Source organism: Peromyscus maniculatus, chromosome 4, assembly GCF_049852395.1.
Source record: "Peromyscus maniculatus bairdii isolate BWxNUB_F1_BW_parent chromosome 4, HU_Pman_BW_mat_3.1, whole genome shotgun sequence".
NCBI classification, from domain to species: Eukaryota; Metazoa; Chordata; class Mammalia; order Rodentia; family Cricetidae; genus Peromyscus; species Peromyscus maniculatus.
In genome coordinates, this window is record NC_134855.1 from 106954460 (window position 1) to 106966767 (window position 12308).

General features: G+C 45.1%; 1 protein-coding gene across 1 annotated transcript in view; it reads left to right on the plus strand.

The window, feature by feature from the left end:
• Positions 1–12308, plus strand: part of Ttl (tubulin tyrosine ligase) — a 32982-nt gene that overhangs the window by 4042 nt on the left and 16632 nt on the right. The window contains exon 3 of the mRNA XM_076570618.1: positions 8245–8477. Coding sequence (XP_076426733.1) covers positions 8245–8477 — 233 coding nt within the window. The remainder of the gene's footprint in view (positions 1–8244; positions 8478–12308) is intronic.

A 12308-nucleotide genomic window follows, 5' to 3' on the forward strand; every position in this document is an offset into this window, starting at 1 on the left:
TCGTAAATACATACGAATAGTCAAAAAGCCTTCTCGTAGGGACAAATGCTCATTTTCCTTGCTAATGTTTCTTTTGGACTTAAGAGGTTGGGTGCATATCATAGCCGCTCTGTTTTTCTTTGGATGTGTGGGTTCTGGTGTCTTTCCCACCTCTCTTCTCTAGGATGGGCTTCTAAAAGAGAGTGAGGCTTCCTAAAGTCTATAATGTATTTTGTTTGTTTGCTGTCTCCCTCCCCACTCCCCAGATAAGATTTCTCTATTTTATAGCTCTGGCTGTCCTGGAACTCACTTTGTAGACCCGGCTGTCCTTGAACTCACAGAGATCTTCCTGCCCCTGCCTTCTGACTGCTGGGATTAAAGGTGTGTGCCACCACTCCCCAGCCAATGTATTCTTTTTTTTTTTTTTTTTTAATTTTTTTTGCCAATGTATTCTTTTTGTGTTTAGAATGTAAATGACCAGGGCTGGAGAGATGACTCAGGAGTTAGGAGCACACATATTGCTCTTCCACAAGACCTGTGTTCCGATACTAGCACTCATGATACACAGCTCGAAACTGCCACCTACACTCATTGGCACGTGAACATACCCACACAGAGACATAAAGACAAAAGTAGAATTTTTGCTTTTATAAGTAGGAAGCAGAAGATGCTATAAAAATAATAGCGCTTTGCATTTTTGCATAATCAACAGCTGTAATGAGTCAGAGAGAATACAGAGCTGGAGTCATGACCAGTTCTATTACCTTGGACAGCACCACGCTGAATCCCATTTGCAAAGTGGGCTTAGATGTTGGTGCCGGTACCCATTCCTTGACCCGGAGTAACATGAGATATCGTCTGTAATGGCCTCTTATAAATGCTGACTGTTGTCACCGTCATCGTAGCTTCCTCTGTCCTCCAAGGGTTCTGCCAGGGGCTGTAGCAGTTCCAGGAGAGGCTGGCTCCCTTTTGCAGTGTGTCTGTCTGTTGTGATTGTGTGTGGCTTGAAGGGATACTGGAGAGTTAGAAGGTGACTGCTCTCATTCTGTGGGGTGGGGGTGTCCGCTGTGGGTCCCAAGGCCATGGCAGTTCATATTGAGCCAGGAAGGTTCTGATCTGTACAAATAGAACAGTATGGCCAGGCATGCCTGAGAGGCTTCCCAGAGCCTTCATGAGGTTCTGTGCTGGATCTTGGACAACCTGTTCCTTCTTCTGGTCACTTCAGGTAGTATCGGAAATTCATGAAGACCCTATGGCCACAGCCTAGATCCCTCGAGACTCTAGAGCCCTTGAGGGACTCTTCACCTCCCGGCAGGGTGGCAGGCTTTTTCTCTTCTGAGCATCACTCCCTTGCAGATGGGGATAAACCTGCAATTGCACAATTGCTCCCCAAACTGGCCGCCGAAGGGAGGGAAGAAATGCAAAGGACCTCATGCAAAGCTTAGCCGTGCCTCTGTCCTAGAAATTAGGGCTTCCAAGCCAAGATCACCTTACAAACCAGCACTGCCCAGCAGAAACAGGATGCCAGTCACATGTGTAATTTTAGACCTAAAATAGCAAGGACAAAGAACAGGTGCCATCAAGTCGATCTATTTTATTTAAGCAAATAAATCCAAATTATGGGGGTGAATTATGGGGGTGCTGGCTAGTTTTATGTCAATTGACATAACTAGTCATCTGAGAGGAGGGAGCCTCAGGTGAGAAAATGTCTTCATAAGATCTGGCTGTAGGGCATTTTCTTAATTAGTGATTGACGTGGGCAGGCCCAGCCCATTGTGGGTGGGGCCATCCTTGGGCTGGTGGCCCTGGGTTCTATAAGAAAGCAGGCTGAGCGAGCCATGAGGACCTAGGCAGTAAGCAGCACTTTTCCATGGCCTCTGCATCAGCTCCTGCCTCCAGGTTCCTGCCCTGTGTGGGTTCCTACAATCACTGCTTTTGATGATCTGTTCCATGGAACTGGGAGTGAAATAAACTCTTTCATACCCAAGTTGCTTTTGTTCATGGTGTTTCATCACAGCAACAGTAATCCCAATGAGACAATGGGGGTGAGGGTGTAACTTATTGGTAAAACACTTGCTTTTAGTATACAAAGCTTTGGTTTGATCCTCAGCGTTATAAAAAGTAGCCCCCACAAAAACCCACACCCTAAACTTACAATTGTCTTTTTGACTTGCTACTAATATAAAAAAATGAATCATACTTTTTTTTTCATTCTAAGTCTTCAAAATCTGACATATGTTAAATTTGTAGCATGTCTTAGGTCACAGGTTACATTTTCACTGGAAACTCTTTACCTGAATTTAGATTTCATAAACTATGGTTGAAAAAGTAGATTTAGGGCTGGGGTGAGGCTCTGTTGGTAGAGTGCTCACCTAATAGATACAGCAAAGTCCCAAGGAGGCCAGCCTGGGTTCCATGAGACTCTGTCACACACACACACACACACACACCAGATAAACAAAAAAGTAGATTTCTGTATCCACATTGTTCCAACATATGTAAAAGGGTTTTAATAACTGGATCATCAAGCAAACCTTTCCTCTTGAGTTCGAAGCAAAAACATATCATTTGAAAAAAAAACATGTCCACATTAACTGAATTCCAATTATATGTCAGCTCATTTTTTTAATGTTGGACTTAAAGGGGTATTGAACATATTGAAAAGTAACTAAGTTACTTTTGACATATTTTCAAGCTTTTAGTTTTTCAGCTAACATTCACAACATCATTACAAGCAAAATCTTCTGCATTTTTGTTGCATGATAAAAATATGTAAAAATCATGGTTATTAGCATGTATGAAATTGGAACAAAAGTTATTATATGTGTATGATAGATTACAAAGTTTTTTCTTCCTTGACCTGTACATTTAGCTTATGTGTCAATAATGAATATATGTGAGATTTTGTGTAACACTGCCATTTATAAATCTATGAATATTGAATGAATTAATGGCTTACTGGGTGAAAATAATGACTTGGCAAATATTTCTACTTCAGGAACATATGAATTGGAGTGAATACAGGAAAATGCTTTCATCTCTCCACCAGAGAGTATTGGGAGAAAACATTCACTCATTAAGGTCACTGTCTTCTGTTCAATTTTTTTGTTTGTTTTTCATTAGTTTCCTGAACTGGTGATTCAGGTGACATGGCATTTGCAAGTGTATGCTGAGCCATTTGGACAGCTGTAGCCATGATACTTTTTATAGAGTGGGCCCTGAAAACAAATGTTTCCAGTTTGTATCATCAGGTGCAGGGAAGCAAGTGTTTCCAGTATGTACTGTCTGGGAATGAGTAAAAAAGGAAACATCTATCACCATACTAGTAAATCCACATTTTAACCCAACCTGGTGAAGTTCTGTCTGTTAGGACAGAAACTATTTTTTTACATGTAGATGAAATTCTTTGATAGATGCAAAATGTTAAAAGATGCCTACATCATGAGTTCACACTTTCTAAGCTGAACTTGGACACTATTTTTCCAGATAAGCATGCCCAAAGCATTAGTTGGGCAATGTCTGCTTATATCATAATTTATGTAAGGCTAAGGAAAACTTTAATAATTTAAAATTTTTCAATTTTTGATGTTAGAGTTTATAGCCAATGGCTGCTTGGGGATTGACTATAAAACTTGAGAAATATCTGTCTTAGGGTTACTATTGCTGTGATGAAAACACCTTGACACAAAGCAACCTGTGGAGGGGGAGGGGTTTATTTGGCTTACACTTCCACATCATAATCCATCATCGAAAGGAAGTCAGAACAGGAACTCAAACAGGGCAGGGACCTGAAGGCTGGAGCTGATGCAGAGGCCATGGAGGATGCTGCTTACTGCCTTGCTCCTCATGGCTTGCTCAGCCTGCTTTCTTACAGAACCCAGAACCACAAGCCCAAAGATGGCCCCACCCACAATGGCCTGGACCCTCCTCTATCAATCACTAATTATGAAAATGCTCTTCAGCTGGGTCTTAACCACAGATGCCCTTTCTCAATTGAGGATCCTCCTCTCAGATGACTCCAGTTTGTGTCAAGTTCACATAAAACTGGTGAACACAGTATCTTTTCAAGTTTTTTTTTCCTTAAAATAATTTATTTCGGGGTTGGGGATTTAGCTCAGTGGTAGAGTGCTTGCTAGCAAGCACAAGGCCCTGGGTTCAGTCCTCAGCACCGGAAAAAAAAATTTTATTTCATCATCTGTCCATGTACAATGGTTTTCTTTTTGTGTAAGAATGAAAGCTATTTTATGGCCAGCTGAAGTTACAAGTTTAGGTCCTGTTAAAAAGTTGTTGGCAGGCCAGAGGATGTGTAACTCAGTTGGAGAGGACTTTCCTGGATGTGGGAGCCCTGGATTCTGTCCTCAGCATTGCAAGAGGAAAGATACGTTTAAGAATGTTTAGGGATTGGAGAGATGGCTCAGTGGTTAAGAGCACACACTGCCCTTGCAGGGTATGTAAGTGTGGTTGCCAGCCCCACAGGGCAGCTCACAATCATGTCTACCCTTCAGCTTCAGGGCATCTTATGCCTGCCCTTGGCACATGCACTCACATGTGCATATGCACACAGATACATACATACACACACACACACACACACACACACTCTCACACTTAAATATAGTAAGATAAATCTTTTTAAAAATAATGTTTTGGTTAGGTATTTATGATCTCAACCACTAATATTGTTGATTCTTTCTTGACTGTGGAGGGAAAAGTACTTATCAAATATTCTTTGCCGAAAATATTGCCTTTACCAAACAGACTGCTTTTTCATTTTATTGTGCCATGAGCAGAGTCGTTAACATTGATTGTGAATTTGTGGCATATCTTTTCCAGTTATTTCATTTACTTATTCCTTTTTTTCTTTACTTTCCTGGGCATTTTCTTAGCTTCTGCGTCCCTCTTTCAATTTCTTAATAGTTCACCTATGTTTTAAATTTTAAAATTGTCGATATGTACTCATTTTATGTGAATGAGTGTTTAACTTGCATGTCTGTACGTGTTCCACACACATGCAGTGCCTAAAGAGGCCGAAAGAGAGTGTCAGATCCCTGGGATGGTTGTGAGCCACAACTACACCCAGGTTCTCTGCAGGAACAGCAAGTGCTCTTAACCACTGAGCCATCTCTCCAGCACCGGTGTTTATTTTTTTAACTAGAAAAACAGTTACATTCCACCTCAGATGCCACTCATGGTGTGTATAGGTAGCTTTCCTCACTGTATAATGAACACATCACATTTCATCTCTGTACAGAAAAAGGCATTGCTTGAGCTGAATTGATCTGTTGTTCCTGGATAGAACAGTGGTGCTTTTGTGCGCGCTCCTAGAAACAACACCCGTGTGTGTAAACAACATCCGTGTGTGACCTGAGTGTTGCAGTACAATAATAAAGGAAATGCCATCCTGCTAAATCAATAAAGCTGTGCTTACTGGAAAAATGTTAGTGCTGTGCATTAGTTTTCTGATTAAAATTATAGTTGATAGTTTACTTCCTGAGTCTTACTGGCCACCGTTCAAATGCTCAGTGGCTGCATGTGACCCATGATGACCGTACAGGACAGTGGTGCAGAGCTGAACATCTAAGGAGCTAGAAGTTTGTCCATTTATATTTCTGAGTCTCTTTGGGTTGAAGAAACTTTCAAATCCTGTTTGTTATTAAAATGGCTTTATTTAAAAGTGTGTGTGTGTACACACATGTATTTGATAACCATGTGTATGGAGGTCAGGGAATAACTTCAGGCCTCTGGTGTCATTCTTTTTTTTTTTTTCTTTTTTTTTTTTTTTGGTTTTTCAAGACAGGGTTTCTCTGCGTAGCTTTGCGCCTTTCCTGGAGCTCACTTGGTAGCCCAGGCTGGCCTCGAACTCACGGAGATCCGCCTGGCTCTGCCTCCCGAGTGCTGGGATTAAAGGCGTGCGCCACCACCGCCCGGCTCATCTCTGGTGTCATTCTTAAGTACTAGTCACCTTTCAAAAATTTTTTTTCTTTTTTCTCTTCTCTCTCTCTCTCTCTCTCTCTCTCTCTCTCTCTTTCTTTTTTTGCTAGGCATGGTGGCACCGGCCTTTAATCCCAGCACTTGGGAGGCAGAGGCAGGAGAATCTCTGAGAGTTAGAGACCAGCCTGATCTACAGAATGAGTTCCAGGACAGCCAGGGGTACAGAGAGAAACCCTGTCTTGAAAAACCAAAACTGTTTTGAGACAGTAGGCTAAGCTGGCTGGCCAGCAAGCCCCGGGGATCTGTGTCTCCCGCTCCCCGACCTCTGGACTCAGAAGTGCACATCAGAGCACGCTGCCTTCCGTGGGGGTTCTAGAGACCAGTCCAGGTCCTCCTCATGCCTGCACACCGAGCACTTGACCAGCCCCGAGCCATCTCTCCGGCCATTTGATCTAAAATCTTCATTTAAAATGTGGTTGTTTTTGCTCTTTGCTCAGACTGGGTGTTGTAGATGAGTCTTGATACAGAACGCTCATGAGCAGTTCTGTTCTAGACAGAAGAGGGCATGGCAGCTTCAGAGAGGCCTGTGCTTGTCCTCAGTGACTCCAGTTCCTGGGGATAGGTTTAATATGAGAGTTAGGACCCAGGAGTTTGAAGTTGGCATCCTGGCTGGACCTTGCACACCTGTGATGTAGGAACTTGACATGTCTGTGCCTCAGTTCTTCATTTGTGGAACAGGTTCTTGAAGCCCCAGATCTGGGAGTGGCCGGAGAGTTGGTGTGGTGGGAAGCCCTCGAATTTACCTGCCTTGCCCAGGGCCTGACTTTATCTTCTGTGGGGTTATGTCATTCTGGGAGCAGAAGGCATTTCCTTAGGTCCGTTCCTGTCCTGTGTCCCATTGGGAGGACCCTTCTTTATTCTACCAGGATAACAGCCTGAGCTAAAAGCAAGAAATAAAGTACTTAAATATAGTGTTTGGATGATTCAGACTGAGTTATTAAGTAGACAGAGTCGCTTTTCTCCCCTAGATTTTCCTCCAGCTGCACCAAGATGGTATTGTTGCTACTTATTCAAGTATTTTTCTCTCTCCTCACTTTTTTTTTTCAATGTAGACCAAGTTGGCCTCGTACTCTAGAGATCCACCTGCCTCTGCCTCCCAGTGCCAAGATTAAAGGTGTGCTCCTGTTTTTATTTGGATTTAGCTAGTTGAAACACATTGGCTGAAGGTGTCAGTTTAGGGTTGCATTGAGTTTTTAACAGAGATACAGTTAAAAAGAGTTCAGTTCTGAGCCTCGGGAGTTTTGCTGTTGTGGCGTTGTTTGTCTGGAACCAGGGCCTCCTGTGGTTCATGCTGCTCTTCAGACCTTGAACTTCTGCCCTTTTTCCACCCCTCAAATGCTAGGATTGTAGACATGCACCACCAATGTGGTGTGTGGTGCTGAGGATCAAACCTGGGGCTGTTGTCCTTTTATTAAATTGTTGCTGCCACCCCCCTCCCCCCAACAGGGTTTCTCTGTGTAGCTTTGGAGCCTGTCCTGGATCTTGCTCTGTAGACCAGGCTGGCCTCGAACTCACAGAGATCCGCCTGGCTCTGCCTCCCAAGTGCTGGGACTAAAGGCGTGAGCTACCGCCGCCCAGCTTCTTGTTGCTGCTGCCTTTTAAGCCACGGCTGTCGAATCAGCAGCTGCAACTCCACTGCTGTGGCAGCGGTTAGACCACAAGGGCCAGAGCCGGAGGGAGAGCTGCTCCATCAGGCCCTGAGTCTTTCAGAGCTAGGAAGGGAACTCAACTAAACCTCTGTCCCTCTAAAGAACTCCAGAGTCAAAGGTTAAGGTGGAATTCTGCTCCTCAGAGAGGCTGAATAGCAAGTAGCTCACCTCCTCTCCTTGCTTTCCTCCTCCAAAAAGCCCTGGTGCTTCTCCTCACCCCTCCTTATAAACCCGTTCTCACCTGGCTCCTCCCTCCCACTTCCTGTCAGCTAGTTGCTGACGCAGCCTCCTGACCGCAGGTGAATTTTATTTAATCAAACATATCTTTGCATCATTAAACAAACGTTCCAGAGCATAAACAAAAGTAACACACCTTAAAATAATATTCTACAACCTAGGGCCCCACACTCCCAGCCCACCGTGAGCCTTTGGATTAACCAGGATGTGGCTTTGGATCCACACCAGACAGTGTGATGCATTTCATTAGAGGTCTGCCTTACAGGTTAAGTGTGAATAGAGAAGAAGCCAGACTGGGCGTTGGCTTCTGGAAAAGCTTTGGGGGGAAAGCAGCAGCCTTTCTGAGCAAGGTGACATCAACAGAGACTGACCCTCTGTCATCCGCCAGGCTAGTCAAGACCAGTCCAGAGCTGTCTGAGTCCTGCACCTGGTTCCCCGAGTCCTATGTGATTTATCCAACTAACCTCAAGACGCCGGTCGCTCCAGCGCAGAATGGCATCCAGCTTCCGGTCACTAACTCCAGGACGGATGAGAGAGAATTCTTCCTGGCTTCTTATAACAAAAAGAAAGAGGATGGGGAGGGTAACGTTTGGATTGCAAAGTCGTCCGCTGGTGCCAAAGGTGAGTTACCATTGCCGCCCTCTGTCACTTGTGGGATCCTCTAGAGCGTCATTCCGTGGCACGCTGGGTTTTAATGAAGAGTTTATTTCTTTGTTTTGCGAGTGGCACGTATGTCAAGGTGTGCATGTGGAGGTCAGAGCGCATCCTTCAGAAGTTGCTCCTCTCCTTCCACTGTATGGGTCTCAGGGACTGAATTTAGGTTGTTAGGGTTGCCAGCAAGTGCCTTTGCCCACTGGACCATTTCCCAGGCCCTAACTGATGTATTTGGATGAATGACTCAATTCAGAATTGTCACAATCAGAAGACCATGTCCAGTTTTTTCCTGGGGGAAAAAATTTTTTTTTGAGATAAGATCTCATGTAGCCTAGGCTGGCCTCAAACTCTAAGTGTCCAAGAATGACCTGAAAGTCCTGATCCTGCTCTCCCTGTCCGTGTGAGTGCTAGGATTGCAGGCATGCACTCCCACACTTGGTTTTATTGGGTTCTGGGGATGGAACCTGGGGCTTTATGCATGCTAGGCAAAAACTCTACCTACCGAACTTCGGCTACAGCCCTTTAAAGATTTCTGTGGCCTCCTGAGTGTTTATTGCCTGAGTCTTCACTTTAAACCCTGGATTCAGTGGTACCCTCGCTGTCTCTAAAAGGCATTTCCAGCTCCAAGTGTCTGACACAGAACTTTTCATATCCTTCCCACCTCAGCCAGCTCCTTCACGCTTCCTGTTTAGTGTATGATCTCACCGTCCACCCTGTCTCTGAAGCCCCAAATCTCAGGTCCCTCCTTTTCTTTATAATCTCTACAAAGTGCATTAATGTCTTGCCAGGGCTACCTTCAAAATACATTCAGAATTAGGTTCTTATATTCCATTCACTCCCACTCTAAGTCAGAGCCACGTTCTCTCTAGACAGTTGCCGCAATATGACCCTCAGCCAGCTCCCATCTTGCCAGACAGAGTGATGATTTAAAAACACAAATCTGATCATGTTACTTCCTAATGCATTTAGGATGGCTCCAGAGTCCTGGTGGGAGCCCACCCCATCGGACACTTCCTGGTGTCTCTGATGTCATCTCCTATTCTTGGCCTTGCTCACAGAGACTGCCTTGGATCATCCCTTAAATGCACAGATAAATTATGCCTGGCATGTATCTCCATCAGCTCAGACATTGCCTTGTCGGAGAAGGCTCTTCTGGTCTACAGTGGCCTCCACACCGATTGCTTTCTGTGTCTTCAACTGTGTTACACATCTGGCCATTCCCTTTACATATATAAGCCCTATGTATGACAGAAGACAGATTTTATGTCTTGTTTGCGTCTGTACCCTGTACACAGGCACTCAGTACGTGTGTGTGGAATGGATGCCTAGAAAGGGATAAGACTCGCAGTATCAACTCAGGCTTAAAACAGAGAAGTCTCCTAATGTAATAAGCACACGGTCTCCCTCATAACTACTGTCACGTGCTCTTTTTAAAACTGTAGTATCTTGAATTTACTTTTTCATGGTTCAGAAGACCATCTGACCCTTGTTACTCATTTCTGTCTCTGCTCCACTGGACCTCAGCTTCTCCTCCACCAATCGTAGGCCAGGAAGGCATCCTTGGGAATCTTCTGAAAATGGGTGAACTCAAGTCTTGCAGAAGCCAGGGGCCTCACCTGCTTCTGCTTCTCTCTTGTAACTCCACTCTCTTTTGGTTCTGGTGGTTAACCGGGGACTTGGAAGATTAGGCATCTGTGGTATTCTAGGGTGTGGTCCAGAAGTCAGGGTGCCATTGGGAGGACATCAGTGGTCCCTGGGCCCCACCAAGACAAGGCAGAGAAGCACTAAGCATCAGCAAGCGGCAAACAGAGAATAACATTTTGAAGAATCTTGTTTTAAGGGCTGAGGAGATAAAGGGTGCTTGTGGGCCCACATTCAAGTCTATTCAAGGAGATTGTGAAAAGTAACACAGGAAGAGAGGCAAGGAGATATATTTTTGTGACTATTTTTTAATGTATGGGTTTTGTTTGTGTTTATGTCTGTCCACCATATGGATGCAGTGACTGAGAAGGCCAGAAGAAGGCATTCAGATCCCCTGAAATGGGAGTTACAGAAGGTTGTGGGCTGCCATGTAGATGTAGGGAATCGAACCTGGGTCCTTGGAAGAGCAGCTAGTACTCGAAACCAGTGAGCCATCTCTCCAGACTTTTTTTGTGTGTGTGTGGTTTTTCGAGACAGGGTTTCTCTGTGTAGTTTTGGCGCCTGTCCTGGAACTCACTCCGTAGACCAGGCTGGCCTCGAACTCACAGAGATCTGCCTGGCTCTGCCTACCAAGTGCTGGGATTAAAGGTGTGCGCCACCACCACCCGGCCCAGACCTTATTTTTATAACTTTTAAAAACCACTATCACATATAAATGTGACAGCAAAGGGGAATGGAAGAGTCTTAGCTCATAATGTAATTGCTTTTCGTGTTTATTGTCTTCCGCCGTAAGTGGGCGAGGCCTGGTTCATTCACCGTGATCCATTGCTTTTCCATATGAGAACATGCAGGAAACAAAATTAAAACACATTAAAAATGATTTTAAATTATTTAAAGACAATTAAAAAGGGAAACGGTGAGGTGGAGTCTGTGTGGGCTCAGGAGGCCGGAAGTGCTGGAAGGATGGTGGAAGGATGGTGAGCGAGGTCAGAGGGCACCTGTGGACTGGGGACAGGTGTGCTAGCAGACTGCAGAGCTCAGCGGAGGGAGGGTGTCGGTTCACCTGGACTGGTCTGTGATTCCAGGTAAGAGCTCAGCAAGGTTTCCCTGTAGTTTCTAAAATCCACATGGAAAAGCAAGGCCATAGAGTACATTCAATGATCTTGAAAAAGATAAAGTAGAATCACTCACATCTACTCACCGGGTAGTATTAAGGAGTACTGTATCACTGTAGTGCCCAGGACACGGCAGTGTGGCAGAGGGACAGAAGCGTGAATCCACAAGACAGGATGGATAATGCAAAAGTGATCCAAACATAGATGTCCACCTGATTTTTGACAGATGCAAAAGGCATTGGTCTTCCTTTCTCTTCCTGTGGCTGTGATAAAATATCCTGACCACAGAACTGAAGGAAGGAAGGAAGGAAGGAAGGAAGGAAGGAAGGAAGGAAGGAAGGAAGGAAGGAAGGAAGGAAGGAAGGAAGGAAGGGTTCATTGTAGCTCACCATTCAAGGTACAGTCCATTGTGGCCAGGAAGGAAGGACAGCGGGAGCTTGAAGCATCCAGGCATATTGTCTCTGCAGCCTGAAGAAGAGAGTGGTGGATGTATGCGGCTCAGTTCCCATTTCCATCCATACAGTCCAGAATCCCCTGCCCAGGGAATGGTCCCACCCACAAGTAAGATGGGCCTTCTCTCTTCAGATCATGTAGCCCAGATATTTCCCCCTGCACGGAGTGCCCAGAGACACAGCTCCCAGGGGATTCTGGAGTTCATCAGATTGACAACTGTCCGTCAAAGAAAGGTAGGGCTGGGGGTAACTTATGTGGGTAAAGCAAGCATGAAGACAGAGTGCAGATCCCCAGAATCCAGGTAACAGCCAGGTGGGCAGGAAGCGCTCTTGTAATCTTGGTGCCTGGAGGGCTCCCTGGAGCAAGTTGGCTAGCCAGACTAGCTGAAATGGCAAGCTCTGGTTTCAGCGAGAGACCTTGTCTAAATATTTCAAGTCGAAAAGAGCAGTTTAAGAAAGATAACCGACCGGGCGCTGGTGGCGCACGCCTTTAATCCCAGCACTTGGGAGGCAGAGGCAGGCGGATCTCTGTGAGTTCAAGGCCAGCCTGGACTACAGAGTGAGTTCCAGGAAAGGCGCAAAGCTACACA